The sequence below is a fragment of the Lutra lutra genome, chromosome 12 (genome assembly GCF_902655055.1).
Source record: "Lutra lutra chromosome 12, mLutLut1.2, whole genome shotgun sequence".
In the NCBI taxonomy this organism is placed as follows: domain Eukaryota; kingdom Metazoa; phylum Chordata; class Mammalia; order Carnivora; family Mustelidae; genus Lutra; species Lutra lutra.
In genome coordinates, this window is record NC_062289.1 from 40,565,742 (window position 1) to 40,583,353 (window position 17,612).

Sequence of the window (17,612 nt, forward strand, 5' to 3'; positions counted from 1 at the left end):
AGGACATGAGTTCAAGCCCCGCGTTGGGCACCATGCTGGGTGTGAAGCCTACTTAAAAAAACAAACAAACACAGATTTGAATCTTCCTCACTCTACCACATAGTAGCTTCGTACCTTTGGCAAAATACTTAACCTCCCTGAGTCAGTTCCTGTGGGGAGAATAACAGCTTCTTCATTGCATCATTGTACTGTACCAAGTACTTGGCACTGGTCCGTGGCACTTGGGAAGTATTCAATAAATGGTAGCTGTAACTTAATATGGGGCAGATTCCAATTTAGGGTCAGATGGAAAATGATTTGGGGAGGTTTTAGTGAGGGTATGAGGCCTCTTCAAAGAGTCAAGGAGGCTGACGGAAACAGGCACCTCTCCCTCCACAGTCAGCCCAGCACCCAGGCAGGGCCCCTTGGTCCGCACATTCAAAAGCACGTGTGATAGCTTCGTTTTCCTGGTCTCTAAGGTATTACAGAAACCTACTTGGGTTTAAAAATAACAAAACATTCATCTGACTTTTAAAATACCCATTTGATAAGCTAGGTGTTAATGTTACAGTTACCCAGCTGTGGAGCCAAATTTGTACTCATCGAAGAGACACAGAAATGCTCAGCAGCCTGGACCCCAGTACTGTGTAATCCTTTCATGGGGAGAGTTGGGGTTTTTGAAGAGCTATAGAGTACCTGTGAAGAAGCCACGTGCGGCTCGAAGGCTACAAACACATGTCAAGAAACTGGAATTCCCAGACAAACCTGTATAGAAATATTAAGACTAACAAGTTGCCAGGATGTCTGGGGGGCTCAGATGGTTAAGCGTCTGCCTTCGGCTCAGGTCACAATCCCAGAGTCCTGGGATCAAGTCCCCCATCCGGCTCCTTGCTCAGCAGGGAGCCTGCTTGTTCCTCTGCCTGCTGCTCCACTGTTCATGCTCTCCCTCCCTCTCTTTCTCTCTCTCTCTCTCTCTCTCTGACAAATAAATAATAAATAAATAAATCTTTTTTTAAAAAAGGGGTGGGAGGGTACTGACAAGTTGCCTTGGCAAATTCTATTCCTCAGCGTGGCTAGGCTAGATTATGGTGTGACCAGGTGTCATGCACCACCTGGAGGTATCCACCCAACAGAATTAGAGATGTCACATGACTACCAAAGTTGGGAAAAAGCTATCAAAAGATGTTTGTTTACAAATTAAGGGAAGTGGCTATGAGAACCGATTTGACTGAGTTTTTATTTTATTTTGTCTTTGGACTTTTGCCCTGTATCAAATGTTAACATTAGAAAAGGCATTAAAAGACAGATTTTCTTAAATAAATCTGACATATTAATATTCAGGTTTAGGTACTAAAAAGATTAATCTGGAAGTGACTATTTATTTTTCAGAGTAATTGCTCTACAAAAAGATTCACTCAGGATTCCACTAATTAATGAGGTCTCCTAAGGCATTTGACATTTAATTAATTTTAATTACAACTTTTGAGGAGTACTCTGAGAACAAGCCATATCTACGTTCCCATATGTTAATTGAAATAAGGACTAAATTATTACTGTGTTTTGGTAATTTTGAAACTAATTGCCTCTGGTTTCATGTAAGTTATTTGTTTTTAAGTGAAACCTTCTAAACCAAGAAATGTTTTTCTCCTGTGTCCATTTGAAAGTCTCAATGTTGAGTACGCTAATAATTACAATATTCTGTGGGATAGCTCTTGTTGCAAATCTGCACTCTTGAGTACCATTTGTACAAAATCACATTAATGTGAAGGTTATATACTATTTAAATATATGTATCATGTATTATATTCCTTGCTCAGAAAAGGGCTTTATTCTCTGCCCCAGTAGCATATTCCTTCTTCTGAGTCCATAGAAGCACCCTAGACTTTGAACAAGTATTCTTTTCAGGACCACTTGCCCTTCGTGAGTGGCCTCCGCCTTGCCTCCCTCGCCCGAGGCTTGGAGATTGGAGGTCATTTCAAACCCAGGTCTGTCTTTAGGTCCTTATCATCAGTGTGTAAAACTGGAAGGGGGAAAAAAAAAGTATTCATCTAAGAATCAGGATTTTGACTGTAAATCACATCTGCCCTTGCCTAATTAACCACATAGAGTTTCATTTATTGCCATTTTGTCATTATAAACTTTCATTTCTGTTTGGCTGAAAATACCCTGATGGGTATGTGACAGGGTTATGAACTCTTTGTATAAAAGCCTCTTTATAAATAAGATTTCTTAAGGCTGTAATGATTTTGTTATCTGGGAGAGGGAGTGTGGGAAGCGATATAAAATCCAGGGCAGAGGGCATGCACTGAAGGCAAAATTGCAAAGTTCAAGGAAGCGTGGTTACAAAACTCCTTTCTTTCAATTGCTGACATTATCCTGAAGTTGGCTTTTTAGAGAAGGAAATTCACGCACGGTACAGGTGAGTTCAGTTGTAGATCAAGCTCACTTAAAGAATCTGTGTATTTTCTGAGTTATTGTCAAAAAGAAACAAAATGATCCTAACCCTGCCTGAGTGATGGCCAAAATCTCTTCAGTGACTGCCGGCAAGTCTAAGCAGCGTGATCTTTAAGACAGAATTTTTCCACCCACAGGCGTGTGATGGTGCGTGTGTGATGGTTTTAAACCATAGACAAGGGAAATGGGTGGCCTTGTCAATAGGTGTCTCCAGATCCATTGCCATGGATTTAAAAGTTGAGTACACTGCGATAAAATTGATTTTTTTTCCCATAAAAGATGGCTACACAAAAGATGTCACAATAAGTGTTCCATTTACTTTTCTTAAACAGTCTCTTTGGTCCAGCTAGTGAGAGGGTATAAAAAGTGTTCTTGCTTCCGTGGAAGACAAGTAGAAAGTTCCAAGAAATGAAAACTTTCCAAGAAATATTATACCAAAACCCCCCATCCCTACACTGTGCTGTTTCATAAATACTTGGTGTGTCTTTCAGTCTCTTGTATTCTTTTAATCCCTAGGAAGTGTCCGGAAAACTTAATGGTCACAGGAGAAAGAAATTAGATCATAGGTAATATATATAAGATGCTCCAATGATGTGTACCAAATGTTACATATAATAAACATAACATATCATAAATATACATAAATTTGTGTAACCTTGTTTTCCAACCAGGTACTAATGAGCTTTGTAATTGGAACAAATTCTCATGCATCACTTTTAACATGTGGCTATTTAGGGAGAAGACCCTTTTCTCCATTTTTAACAAATTATTGTTCCTTTACACTGTGCTCAGTTCCCTTTCAGCCACGCAGAGTTGGAGCTGAAGGCAATGGAGAAGGGAAAGGACAGTTAAATGCTATTCCCGGAGTCAGGAAACCAAGTTAAACTTTGTGGACAGTATTCTGAAAACAGAGAACATCATCCCATTCTATGACACATTTGGTTTTGACCAAAGATTGGGGTTGGGTTTTGACTTTGTTGACCACCTTTGCTTTAAAAACACGAAGCTTTCCAAAGTCATTCATTCTGTTGGGTGCATCTTTGCTCTTGCTGTTAGACAATAAGTTACCATTGATTTCTTTTCTGGCTTTACAGTGGCCAGTGATGGAACGGCCAAAGCAGAAAGCAATGGGAAAATGTCTCTTCTCCTCTCCGTCTTCTTAAATGAAGGGAAACCATATGTCCTAGGGGTCAGTAAGCCATTAGCCTCCAGGTTATTATGTGTGTGCATGTTTATATCTGGGCACATTTCTAAAGTTCTTTCTAGCTTAGGGGTGAAAAAAGGCATGCCTTCTTCAGTCCACTATCCCTTTCTAGTAACGCCTCTTCCCCTTCCTTTCTAGTCAGTATTCTTGAAAAGAGTGTTGTGCCCTCCTAACTTCATTCATCCTCACTTCCTGTTATACACTTGACTCACTGGAATCTGTCTGCCAAGTTGGGTTTTTTGTTTTTTTGTTTTTTTGTTTTTTTTTTTTTCATTCCGACTTTTGCTAAGATCCCCAGTGACCTGCTAACTCTAGCTTATCTTCCAGACCTTTCCTGACGTTTGACATGCTCCCATCCTTACACCGCCATTCTCCTGCTGTCCTCCCCTCCCTTCACTTCTTTGACACCATTTGGGCAGGGGTCTGCTCTGGGAGTGGTAAGAGAGAATCACCTCTTTCCTCCTTCTTCGTCTCCTCTTCTGCCCATTCCTTAGGGGTTCAGCTTTCTTTTCTTCTCATCTGAGATCCCAATGCCACCGTCACACAGATTCCGTCGGTAGAACATCAAACTCAAGCTCCGTATTTTCAAAACTGAACTCCTTGGTTTCTCCGAAGCTTTGTTCTTCCTTCTAAGTTTCTGTCTGATAAATGGAAACGATATTTGCCTCATCGTTGAAGCCTCCAGGCCCAGGCGTCACTTTGTTTTTTTTTTTTCATGCCTCTGTGCCTTTTGCACACTCATACATTCCTTCTTCCTGGAGACTTTCTCGGTACAATTTCCTATGAATTTGTTCTGTCACCTTGAATAAGTTAATGGTGCTCCTACTAATCTTTCCTCTTACTTCTATTATTACAAGGCCATTTGTGTCTTGATTATGTTTGTCTCCCTTCTTCCCAACAAATTCCACGAGCTAATAATTTCTGTATACGTAACACTAACTCAGTGAGCGTGTGCTAGGCAGTCATCAGACCTTTGAATGCATCAATAGCAAAATGGAATTAATGTACTGTGTAGGAAAAGGGAAAGGGATGGCCATATTCTTTAGACATTTGGGGACAGTGGAAGTAGATAGTGGCTCTGATCTCAGCTCTGAGCCCCAGACACTTTTTATAGCTTACTTCAAACCCTGACTATTAAATTGTGTCAGTGCGTTAGATCGCAGTCACGGGAATAGGCCTTCTGAACTAAAGAAAGGTGACTAGAGAGTGTTCTAGAAAGAGCAGAACTCACCATTTCCACCTTCCAGTAAATGACCTTTATATTTAGCCCTGGGTTAGCAATCTGCTGCATGAATACTAAGGAGAGGTTGTCTTAATCCTGAGTAGCGGTATCTTACATTTGATAAGAATTTAATTCTTGAGGGTGCCTGGGTGGCCCAGTCGTTAAGCGACTGCCTTTGGTTCAGGTCATGATCCCCAGGACAGGGTCCTGGGATTGAGCCCCACATTGGGCTCCCTGCTCAGCAGGAAGCCTGCTTCTCCCTCTCCCACTCCCCCTGCTTGTGTTCCCTCTCTCACTGTGTCTCTCTCTGTCAAATAAATAAATAAAATCTTAAAAAAAAAAAAAAAGAATTTAATCCTTGAGCATTTTACAAAAGGGAAGAGGTAATTGTACTGGAGGTGTAAGTGACTGCTGGAAAGAAAATATTTATTTATAGAGAGATTGTGTGTGTGCTTGCCTGTGGGCAGGGGGAGGAGTAGGGAGGGAGAGAGAGAGACTGTCAAGCAGACGCCCTACTGAGTGCAGAGCCCAGCTCCGGCCAGTCCCATGACCCTGAGATCATGACCCGAGCTGAAATCAAGAGTCAGATGCTCAACTGACTGAGCCACTGAGGTGCTCCAGAAAGAAGAGCTTAGACCCGAGAATTCATGAAGCAAGGCTCTGGGGACAGCAGGGAGCCGGCTCTCCTGCTGCCCCCTGATTCCATGTCATGTCATTGACCCTGTCCTAACCAGCAGGTGGCAGGAGCGTGTCTGCAAACACCCCAACTACCCATAACCAGAAATGATCAACCAGTAGCCGAGGTCATGCATAATCTGGGATAGACAATAACACCTGCCCCCAAACAATGCCAGCACCTCGCTTAGGACCAGCGTTGGAGGTTTATTGCTGATAACCCAGGTACCCCCAACTGCACCGTGCTGCCAGACATACCACGTTGGAGAGGAAGGGAAGGACTCTAGCCTGCCAGCCATGCTGTATTCTGTAATACCCCCATTTAGAATAGTAGTTACTCGGAGGGGGGTTGACATTTCCCAGTTTAGAAATACCGTCATTGTCATTTTCACACTCCTACTATGGCAAGTGTGGTGGTGGTAGAGTTGAGGTTGGTCATATGTGCCAGGTCTGCTGGTGCATTTTTTTCTCACTAATAGGAGGACACACACAAAATTAACATCCAACCCAAATGACTTACCAATAACAATGCCCACATAAAAATATAAAAGGCATTCTTACATATTTAAAAATAAAAGTAGCTTTTTGTTGTATTTTGTGTATGTGTGACATCTGTTAACCTCTGCCTAGCATTCTGTGGGACATATTTGCACCCGAGGTGATGAGTCCCCGAACTCTGTCATCCACAGGGTACCAGTAACAACAATGCCAGTGCCTACCATTTTCACTTGCAGGCTCAGTGACTATACATGGGAAGTAAGTAAATACAAAGAGTGTGAGCTGAATTCAGAAGCAGTGGTCCCAGACCGAGCATGTAATGTTTGGGACTGGGCCTGGGGAAGTGGCATTTAGGAACACAGGCAGGAAGAAGCACAGCAGAGAGGACCGGACAAGGACAGGTGTGTATAGGTGACGCTGAGTCTGCCGCTTTGGGTGGACCTGTGTGTTCATACAGAGGAGTAGTGGGAGAAATAACCAGAAGGATGGAGTAAGGTGTAGTAATTTCTGTGGCTACCAGAGAGAGCTAGAAAGACTGCAGAAGGCTTCAGTGGAAAGCAGGAGAGGCTGGACTTTATCCAGCCATCAGAGGGTGCCACCGGAGATGGGAAGTAACGTGATGAAAGCCACATGCTGAGACTTTTAGAAGGAATCCGCTGAAAATGTAGCACTTGAAAGTGAAATTGAATATGAGGGAACCTGGAAATAGGGTGATTGGCCTTTCCAGTCTTGTAAATTGCCTTTTATTGTCAGATAAAATTCCTCTCAGATAGAACTACACTCCTCTGGGCTATTCATGTCCCATGTTGAATCCAATCAAGAAGCAAAGTAGAACAATTATTGTAACGGGCGTAGGAGGTAGGAGGGAAGATGGCGCAATGAACCCTCACTGTTTGTAACTTCTGGATCCTAAAAATGCATGTATTTCACCAAAGCATATAGTTTTTCCCATAAACTGCATATGACTTCATTTGAAAATCTGCAGCAACATGCTGAAGGTACCAAGTTGAGGGGCTCCTGGCTGGCTCAGTGGGTAGAGCGTGCAAGCTTGGTCTCGGGATTGTGAGTTCGAACCCCACGTTGGGTGTAGGGATGACTTAAAACAAAATCTTCCCGATAGAAAGAGAGGAAATAACAAGATGAAAGTAACACACAGAGAGCAGGTAGTCAGCTGTGCTCAGCCCCACTCAGTCCTAACGTACCCACTTGGAGGAGCCAAAGCCGACCCTTCTGTGCCTCGACAAAATGACACCTGAATTCTTGTTATGAACCAGGTCCTTTTTTTTTTTTTTAAATAAGATTTTATTTATTTATTTGACCGAGACAGCGAGAGAGGGAGCACAAGCAGAGGGGAGTGGGAGAGGGAGAAGAAGCAGGCTTTCTGCTGAGCAGAGAGCCCAATGCAGGTCTTGACCCCAGGACCCTGGGATCATGACCCGAGTCAAAGGCAGTCACTCAATGACTGAGCCACCCAGGCTCCCCGAACCAGGTCCTTTTAAAGTCATTTTGTTTTTGTTTTCAACTACCTTTTCTCCCAGATGGTTTTCAAATCAGTCTAATTCTTTGCCGCTGAGCTCGCAATGACGCACGAACAGCCCTCTCCTCACAGTAGAAGAGAACCCTTCTCTGGCCTTCTGTGAGCATCTCTTCACTGACTCCTCCCCGTATCCTAGGAGCAGGAACCACACACAAGCACACACTCTTCCTCCTTTTGAGAGTCCTGTGACCACCCCAAACACTTCCGCTATCTCCACTACAGTCTGGAGTTGAGCTATACACACTCAGCCACAGCTCACCTCCCTGGGCCCTGGGAGCCAGTGCTGCTTTTCACTACTTCCTCTCCGCTCCTCCTCTCACATGGGAAACCTGTCGGAAGGCTCTTCAGGACTCCCAGTTATAGAAGTAGGTGGCAGAACCAGCTCAAAACAACCTTGAGTGCCTGGGGTTAGTTTTAAGAATAGGAAGAGGGGACTTAACATAGGTCAAATTCAAGTACAGGCGGCTGCTTTTCTGTGTTCTAAGAGCTAAGTCAGCCACTTAAAATTAAAATTCATCTTGTCATGGACATCTCAGCATATCATAATTGACATCTAGGTCAGTGAGCCCTAATGAAACATCACAGTCAATGACTACTTCCAGAACTTGGAAATTTCTAAATCAAATTCAGCATTAACCATGTTTCCCCCATGCTCTTTTCTAACCCAGTATTGAAAAGGGACTGTTTATTTTAAAAATTAAAAAGTTATAAGACAGGCTCCTTATGTTTTCCCTGATTCCTATTACCATACGCATAAACAGAATCAGGCACATGTATAATAAAGTAACACCCATCCTGTAGATACTCCCTAAGAAAGAAAAGAAATGTAGCTGGCTCCTGTACGAATCACTAACAAGACGGAAGCTGACTCACTATCTCAGTTACTTATTTTGTAACCGGTATATACTCCTGAAAGCCAGCCAGTGGGGTGACCGGGCCAGCCCTTCTCAGCGTCCTAGCTGGTTCTCAGCTCCTTAAGAAAAGGAGACCCTCCAGTAGTGCGGGAGTCCCCCGGCCCAGCTGAGTGGTCCTCTCTCTCTCTTGCTTATCCAAACCCAGGTCTTCCCAGATTTTCCTTCTGTAGTCCTCTACTACCTCCTTTTAAAAAACTTAAAAGGGAAAAGTCTGCATGTATTGGAGAGAGAATCCGCTGCTCAGAATTACTTTGTTTCAGCCTAAAGAGCTTTTCCAGTGAAAAAACGATCACCCATGGGTCCCAGTCACTGGGGCTTGTGGGTTCTCCGGGTGGGAGCACTGATCCTCTGCGCTAGGAAGAAATGCAACAGATGAGACTTTTTTAATTGCTTCCATTTCACTTAAAATTGAGGTTTGCGTGGTCATGTGACTTTTTGTTACCTCTGGGTTTTTTTCTGGCAAGCTACTTAGGTCTGGGAAGCCAGTCAGAGGCCCAGTGTGCCATGTAGGTGGTAGAGGATACAAAGTCACGTGCACGTATTTTATTTGGTTTTAAGCAAACCCAGTACCAAAGCTAATGGAAGCATTTTGTTTCATTGTCCTGATTACCCCAGAGCTGCTGGGACAGGGACAGAAAGAAATTGAAGGCAAAGGTGAAAAAATTGTTGGGAACACGACCTAAAATCAGACAAGGACCTTTCTGAAGAAGTCAGAATTGGCTGTTTTTACCTGTGTGGCTTAGGGTGGACTAGCAGAACCAGGTATAAGCTGCCCCCTGCTGCCTGACACAGAGAAGTACACTTAAAAATGTCTGCCTCATTAAAAAGAATCCTATTCTCGAATGCCTCTGTGAATGGAAAAGAAACGGGATAACTTACAGCCTGCAGACTCACGCAAGCCATAGACATCACAGGTCACCTAATGCTCTCCAAGGTGAAGCTGAAGGGAGTTAGAGGCAGCTCTAGTGAAAAGTGCCAGGTCCTGGGGCTTGGGAAGTCTGCCTCAGTACCCCATCTGCAGCCTTGTTCCAGCAGCATCTGTGGTACCCGGGAGCTTGTTAGAAATGCAGGTTCCCAGGGCCCTGCCCTCGGTCTTCCAACTCAGAATCTGCCCATCAACAAGAACCCGGGTGATTCACATGCACCCTTAGGAGTGAGAAGCCCTGAGCATAATAACTTCAGAAGGAGCTTCCCCATGGAGAAGAGCCTCCAGCCCCAAAGGATCACACTGAATTCATTTTGAACAGGGGATAAACACAGCCCAGTCGATGAATTTGATCCTCTATGAAGGTCACGATTGCCTTATGTCCTTCTTTTCTTAACGCATCCCTTTTACACAGCTCACCCATCACTAGCCCTTTAACTCGCCGTAGTTCACGTTATTGGCCGTGGTTCAGCGGCCGCTGGCCTTTGCCAAGCAGTCCCCTTGAAAGTCGGTCTGTCCCAGGGGTGTCTGGGTGGCTCAGTGGGTTAAAGCCTCTGCCTTGAGCTCAGGTCATGATCCCGGGGTCCTGGGATCGAGCCCTGAATCAGGCTCTCTGCTCATCAGGGAGCCTGCTTCCCCCCCTCTCCCTCTGCTGCCTCTCTGCCTACTTGTGATCTCTGACTGGCAAGTAAATAAATAAAATCTTTAAAAAAAAAATCGGTTTGTCCCAGCAAGTTCGCGACAGGTGTAGCTTTGATCTCGGGCAGCATCAGTGTCTGTCGTCCTCCTCGCGTGCTGCGTCTTCTCTCTCCCTCCGTACACCTGCTGCTACTGTTGTTTAAGAGTAGCAACTTGGCCCGTTGTCAGTCTGTTGCTAACCCAGAGTGTTCTTTTCTGCGCCAGGTCAGGGAAGAGTGCCGGCTCCTGAACGCCCCTCCTGTTCCGCCCCGAAGCGCAAAGCCTTTGTCCACAAGCCCCTCCGTCCCTCCTCGCACAGCCAAGCCAGCGCGGCAGCAGACTCGCTCTCCCAGCCCCACCTTGTCCTACTATTCTTCAGGGCTGCACGACATGTAAGTCTTCACGCAGGGACGTGTCTTCTTGTCGGCCAGCTCACCGGATCTTGAGAACAGTGTCAAGGTAGCCGCAGCCCAGGCAGGAGGTGGGAGAGGAAATGTCCTTTGAACGCAGAGGAATTTCACTGGAAAAGCATGATGGGGCCCCTGTTGGTTTCAGGTTAGGATGGAAGAGCCAGGGTCCTAGGAAGAAAAGAAACCACAGTATATGTGAGAAACCCTGTGATAAAGGCCAACTAGATTCTCTTTAAAGCGAGCCGCGGGGTGCCACCGGCTCCCTCAGACCAGCATTTTGTTCTTTTCACTCCCACTTCTGCACGAGCAGACAGGCAGCGCCTTCAGCCGGGACCTGCAGTGGAAAAGGTCCTGTTGGCTCTGCTCTGCCTTTCCACCCAGTACGGGAGTCCCTTCTTGACCGCGACGGTCTGATAGCCATTCGCTTCTGTCTGGGTCCTTCCAGAGCTGTTGAGCTCCTTCTTTTGCACCGCAGTTCATTCCGTGGTTGGCAAACGCCCGTGATTTTTTGGTAATCTTTCCCTATACCCAGTTGAATCTATCTCCACGTAACTTGCAACTGTTTCTTACATCTAGAAAAAAAATAAATAAATAGATCCTCCCTACTTCTCTTTGTCAGCCCATGAACGATTTGAAGTCGGCTAAGGTGTAAGTCTTCTCTTCTCCAAAGAGATCGCCTCAGTTCCACCAGCTGTTTGCCCTGACGTCGCTGCCCGGTTGGTCCCCCATCAGCCTCGTCACCCCACCTCTGAGCACAGCCTGGCTTCCCTGACACTCTTACAATGTGGCGCCCGAGCTGAATGCACCATTCCGTATATGATCTTCACCATTTAAAATAGCTCTCTTTTGCATTATTTTTTTTTGTTCTCTGGACGTTTAAATCCTGATGCTAGTTTTACTCAGTTGAATGGAAGCCAAGGCAAGCATTGTGTTTGACGCATGTCTTCTCACTTCCGACTTTGGGATAGAAATAGAGTCCTAGGTGCTGGTGCTGTGGTCTTGTCCCCTGGCACAGGGATGACAGGCACGAGGCCCCCCTTTGTAGCTCTCGCGCCACCCTGACCCGCTATAGGCATTACTCATCATTTACATGACCTGTTGGGGTCATATGGGGGTAAGCCTCAACATGGCTTAAGAATTTTTCTCACCGTAAAGATCCAGGCACCCTACTCACCATGATTTTCTTGTTAGTTTAAAAAAAAAAACTAACCACCTCTACTATATCCTTTTAAATCATTATAATTCACAAATCTGTGTAATTATTGGTATATTTTGGTAACTTACAGACTTTTTTAAAAACCCGGTGAAGTTAGCAGGTGCTTGATCGAATTCATGATAAATACTCTATTTTCCTTCCTAGCTGTCCTTTTCTGTTCAGAAGTGACGACTGGGGGATCAGGGTCGGCTTGACATTTGGCTTTTCCTTTTGACTCACCTCCTTTTCTGTGTTTGCTCTTAAGCAGCGTTCCTAAAAGTGACACGAGTCCTCCCGAAAGTGCTCCTGTGTCCTGCTATCCCTGTAACCGTGTGAAAACGGATTCCGTGGACCTCAAGTCCCCGATGGGAAGTCCCTCTGCTGACACGCTCTCCTCCAGGCTCTCGTGGCCCAACCATTACTCGGGAGCGGCGGAGAGCCAGACCAGGAGTGACTTCCTGCTGGGTCCCAGCAGAAGCTACAGTTACCCCAGACAGAAGACGCCAGGCACACCAAAGAGAAACTGCCCAGCACCCTTTGATTTGGACGGCCTCGAGCTCTCGGCCAGTCCCCCCGGCTCTGTCACTTCAGAATTCAGCGGCAGCATCTCCGCCTGTCCTAAGTCAGCCAGCTATTCTGTGGAGAGCACAGACGAGAAAATTCTGGCTGCTGACACGACCAAGCAGAGTATTTCGTGCCCTGCCTTACCCCCCAGGGCTCCCAAACCAGTGGAAGAGAAAACCGCCTCGGACACTTCTCCTTTGCCTCTGAAAATTGATGGTGCTGAGGAAGACCCCAAGTCAGGGTCACCGGACCTCTCTGAGGACCAGTACTTTGTTAAAAAGGGCATGCAGGACATCTTCTCCGTCGCCTACCCTTTCGCATCTCCGCTCCACCTCCAGCTGGCCCCCAGGTCCTGTGGCGATGGCTCCCCGTGGCAGCCGCCCGCTGACCTGTCGGGACTCTCCATAGAAGAAGTGGCCAAGTCGTTACGGTTTATTGGTTTGTCTGAAGATGTCATATCATTCTTCGTTACTGAGAAGATCGACGGGAATTTGCTCGTTCAGCTGACCGAAGAAATCCTCTCGGAGGATTTCAAATTGAGCAAACTGCAGGTGAAGAAAATAATGCAATTCATTAATGGCTGGAGGCCCAAAATATAGCCAAATAACCCCAGCTAGCATTGAACAAAACGAACAAATGTGTGTGCTAGAAGGGGTGGGCTGGGACACAATTCCATGTTTTTTGCACTAAAAACCTTCTCTGTAAATAGGGATAAGAGAAACTCTTACTATGCAGATTACGTTTTTGAATGGTGAACAGGCTATTTTGTACATCAATAAAAACGCTGTACAGAACACTTAGAGGTGTGCCTTGTACATCACTCAACACTCAACAGCTGCTAAAAGACAAAAGGCATGTGCAGAGAAGTAATTCTCACCCAAGGAGGTTTATGTGAGAAGGTATGATATTTATTACAAAATAGCCAAAGCTGAAAACTGTAAGAATGAAAACAAACAAAACTTAAAAAAACAAAAAACAAAACAAAACAAAAACACTTTTTGAACAACAGTTCTCTCCTTTGGGGGAATCGACTCTAGACAATGAACTGTCCTGTGCTCTGTCGTTTGGATTGCTCAGTGCTAATCGTTTTACTCTTGTACCTGAAAATGTTAGTGATATGAAATGACACTTTGCTGTTTGATATATGCTTGGTGGGGATCTTTTCATCAAGAGACATTTTCCAAAAGTCATGTGTTGATAGAGGATATATGAAATAATACAAATCATGACCACAATAATTTATCTATAACTACTGCTGATTTTATTGAGCAGCGGGGAAAAAAAAAAACAACAACCCTAAACATATACATATATGTGCATATATGTATACCCAATACACATGTGTGTTTTAAACATCATTAGTCTGATATTTTAGATAACATCTGTTCACTTTCAGAAATTTGGGTTTGGGGCCGTTAACTAAGTTGACTATTTTAGGAAGAGTGGACAGAGTGATTCCAAAGATTCTCAGAACCCTTCCCCTCGAAGCTCAGTCTGATTCTGCTTCATCATGGAAAGCCTGGAAGAAATCAGTAGAGGGTCTGTATTAAAGAATTAAACTTGATTGTAAGCCCAAGGGCGGTGGTTTGCTTATAATAATACTTGCATACCGATGTCTGGGAAAATGATAGTTTCTTGTCAGGGGGTAATTCATCTCCTGTTTGAGGGTCATCTTTTCTCCTGGTGTCTAACAGCGAGAGGTCTGAAGAGTGTTTCTCAGAGCGTGTTAGGTATCCAACGCTTGGCTTCAGGAGAGCTCAGAAATCAGACTTAGGAGCTTCACCTTTTGAGTGAATTTTTATAAAGTATCAGTAAGTACACTTGTTTCGTTCATAAACCTCTTCTTCCATCTCTTCCAAAGAAAACACATTATTACCATAATTTTATTCCAAGAATTCCAGGACATGATTCTGACAGTTCTTTGCTAAATGTGATTAAATAGTCCAAAATACAATGGCCTCATCATCCTTGTTGACTTTTTGGAGGAATGTAAATCTTAGAAAAGTTCTAGTTCTCCGAGCAAGTCGCCAGCACTAGCCCTGCCTCCCCCCAGCCTGATTCTGGATGTGCAGACATCTGTGACTGACGTCAGCCAACTGGGTGTCACTATGACTTACAGGATTAGCTTCTATCTTCTTACCCACTCTTCTTGCTTACCAAAATAAATGCACAAGGGGAAAGACAAGACCCCTGGTAACACAACATGCAGTATGCAATGTGGCTTTATTTCTTGACATTAATGATGCTCTCAGTCCATCTCCTGATTGAGAATTGAGGTGAACTGACACCTCTTCTCATTTTCCATCCTAAATCTTTTTTTTTTATATTGATTTTTTTTTAAGATTTTATTTATTTATTTGATAGAGAGAGATCACAAGCAGGCAGAGAGGCAGGCAGAGAGAGAGGAGGAAGCAGGCTCCCTGCTGAGCAGAGAGCCCGATGCGGGGCTTGATCCCAGGACCCTGAGATCATGACCTGAGCTGAAGGCAGCGGCTTAACCCACTGAGCCACCCAGGCGCCCCCTAAATCTTTTTTTAAGCATTTCTTCCCTCCCTTAACACATCTCCCAAAATGTAAACACTCTAAGTAAAATGTATCCCATAAAGAGAACTGAAGCACCCCTTCAGAAGTAGCCAAAAAATCTGTATGGAAGTTTCCGGTCCTGCACTCACATGACATGAGACTTGCCCTCAGTGACTTTCATGTTTAAGAAACATCCTTCTGTGTGAACAACCATTTCTCTAGCAATGTTAACTTATCAGCACTTTCTTTTAAAATAAAAACAGACAGGATGCAGTTGAAATGCTGCACGTTTTTTGTTTTTGTTTTTGTTTTTGTTTTTCTCTAGCAAATCCTTGCTGAATCTGCTTTTGAGCACCCGACCCTTGGACACAATTCTCGAATTCAGGCTGGGGGAACACAGTAGGTTTGGTTTACTGTGAAGGCTGCCCCCATGAACAGCTGACTCCTTGTGTTTTTCTCTTTCCTTTTTTTTTTGTTTCTTCTTTGCAAAAACTCGACACAAATAGTTTCTGGTTTTCATCCGGGCATGTTTATATCAAGTTTGTATTGGTGGCAACGCAGAGACTACTTGGGGGTGGGCACTAGGGGGCGGGCGCTAGGCCCTTTGGGTCATGTATTCAGATTTGTTGAGCACCTTTTTTTTTGCCAGGCACTGTGCTAGTATGACTTGACAATGCTGCGGGGGGGAGCCCTTTTGGAGCTCATAATGTTTATATTTAAAATCACAGTTGCTGAGACTGCATATGTGTGAGTAAGACGTGAAATCTTCTGGGCCGTTGGATGTATGGAGAGTTAAGTGTGTTCTGTCTTTAAAGAATCCACAGATGGAAGAAATCACAAATGGCAGCCACTGTGAAAGGGGTAAAAAAATCAACACCATGTGATCGTGAAAACTTGGACTATGTTGGAGGCAGAAAGTATCTCGGACTCCCACTGGCTAATGTTCTCTTTTGCTGATTGGGGATGTTTAACTGTGGCAACTATCTTCTGGCATCTCTAAAGGCATAGATAGACGTAGTTGCCATCCTGAGCTGAACACTAGTCTGTAGGGGACCTTGGCACCCTGACTAGACACGGCACACATAGGCAGAGAGAATCACAGCAAGAGCCGTGGCCCGGGGGTCGGGAGGAAACGGCCTTTCCCTTCAGAGAGCTGCAGTTTCGCAGGGAGAAACGATGTTATAACGATCCTCAGAAGCAGAATTTTTTGTAACCAACCAGGTCAAGACTGAGCATTATCTGGCAGGTTCCGTGCAGTCAGTGCGGTGACCGTGGGGCTTGGGAGAAAGTGTGTCTAACAGGACCCTTCTTGCGATTTAAATTCATGGCCCCCATCAGAAGAGAAAATCAGCAGTAAGCCAAACCAAGCAGCTTAAGTGTAGAATATGAACCTGACTCACGCTGGAAGGGAGGACTCACATACTCCCAGACCGGTTCTTTCTCAGAACCTTGTAAACGCCGGCACGTTCTCCTTGAAGTTGAGCTGCTCAACTTTATGAACTGTGAAATTTACATTTATATTCTTTCAACCCACATGTACCATTCAAGTTTATGAAGTTGCAGCAAGCTGTCCATTCGACTAAATTGCCGTGTTTATTCTTGTCTCATGTAGAAATAAAACAATCTTACGGGAAACTGTTATGACAATCCATTCCAACTGTTTTCAGACACAGGCATAAACACCCTCTGCTCACATTCCAGAACCACCTGCCCACTATCCGTACAACTCCTTGAGAAGTTCAGGGATTGGATGTGGACGGAGAGAGGGTCCTTCATTTTCCAAAGACTTTGTGTAACAACTCACTACTCATCATGTCTAAAGAGCATAAAATTAACATTGTGAATACCCAACTGCAAAACAAAACAGGTCTCCAAAGAACCTCGTATACCATTTAGAGGAAATTTCAACATCAGTCCCCCAGAAAAGTTAATTTTGCTCTTGGACACACAAGACTTTCAGAAACTATGACCCTTCTGTCAATGCCCACTCTTTATCTAGTAAATAAAGGCAATGGGCTCCTAGGGCAAGAAGAGGAAAATGCCCAGAGTGCAAATGATGGAAAGTAGGATTTTTTATGCTGTGGGGTTGTCATGTTGTGGAATTCTCCTGGCCCCTTCTTGTCCAGTCCCATTGCAGTTTAGTCTTTAAAACTTGGTGTTTTAAAATTTATCTCGTTGTGAAAACCAGAAACAAGGGGTAAACGTGATTTCAGTTAAAACTGTGTACAAATATATTACGTAATTTTGCTGCTCTGTCTAATTTTTAGGCTATGGATTTTGTAATGAGCTTATCAGATTACAAATTTCCTTTGTTTACAGTCCCATGTAGTCGGGCTCAGATCGTTTCTTAGCTATCAGCCTCTTCTCCCATTTTCGTATTAAGTTCCATTTAAAATGCTGTTTAAGCTAAGCCTGAAACTTCAACTCAATTAATTAAAAATTGGGAGAGTGTTCCTTGATTTAAATGGAAAGGGTATATTCTGTTCAAAGAATTTTGTAACTGTCTTTATAGGTTCTTTGCTTGGAAAACCGGGGGTGGGGTGGGGGGGTGTTAACTACCAGTTAATGGTTGTATTACTTTCCAGAGCATTATCTAATGGGCCCAATGTGTACCTCAAGAGAAACATAATATGTTATGTCTAAAAAAAATTCATTGTTGATTTAAATGGTTCCAAAATGTCTATAAATAAAGAAAATTTAAAAGTTGCTCCTCTTGCTGTTCCTCAGTGAGTCGGACCTAGTGCATAGTTTTCTAGAACTTTCTTCCCCATCCTCATGAAGGAGATGAGAAGGCGTCTGAAAGGAATTTTAATGCCACAAGCCCATTCCACAGA

General features: G+C 44.3%; 1 protein-coding gene across 3 annotated transcripts in view; it reads left to right on the forward strand.

Annotated features, from left to right (window-relative positions):
- The window catches only part of GAREM1 (GRB2 associated regulator of MAPK1 subtype 1), a 202,644-nt gene extending 189,593 nt beyond the window's left edge, over positions 1-13,051 (forward strand). For 2 of the 3 annotated variants that reach the window (XM_047697670.1, XM_047697672.1), the window contains 2 exons: positions 10,312-10,478; positions 11,957-13,051. In XM_047697670.1, coding sequence (XP_047553626.1) covers positions 10,312-10,478; positions 11,957-12,854 — 1,065 coding nt within the window. In that variant the 3' untranslated portion in view covers positions 12,855-13,051. The remainder of the gene's footprint in view (positions 1-10,311; positions 10,479-11,956) is intronic. The other variant, XM_047697671.1, reaches the window with a different exon arrangement.
- Positions 13,052-17,612: the final 4,561 nt, after the last annotated feature.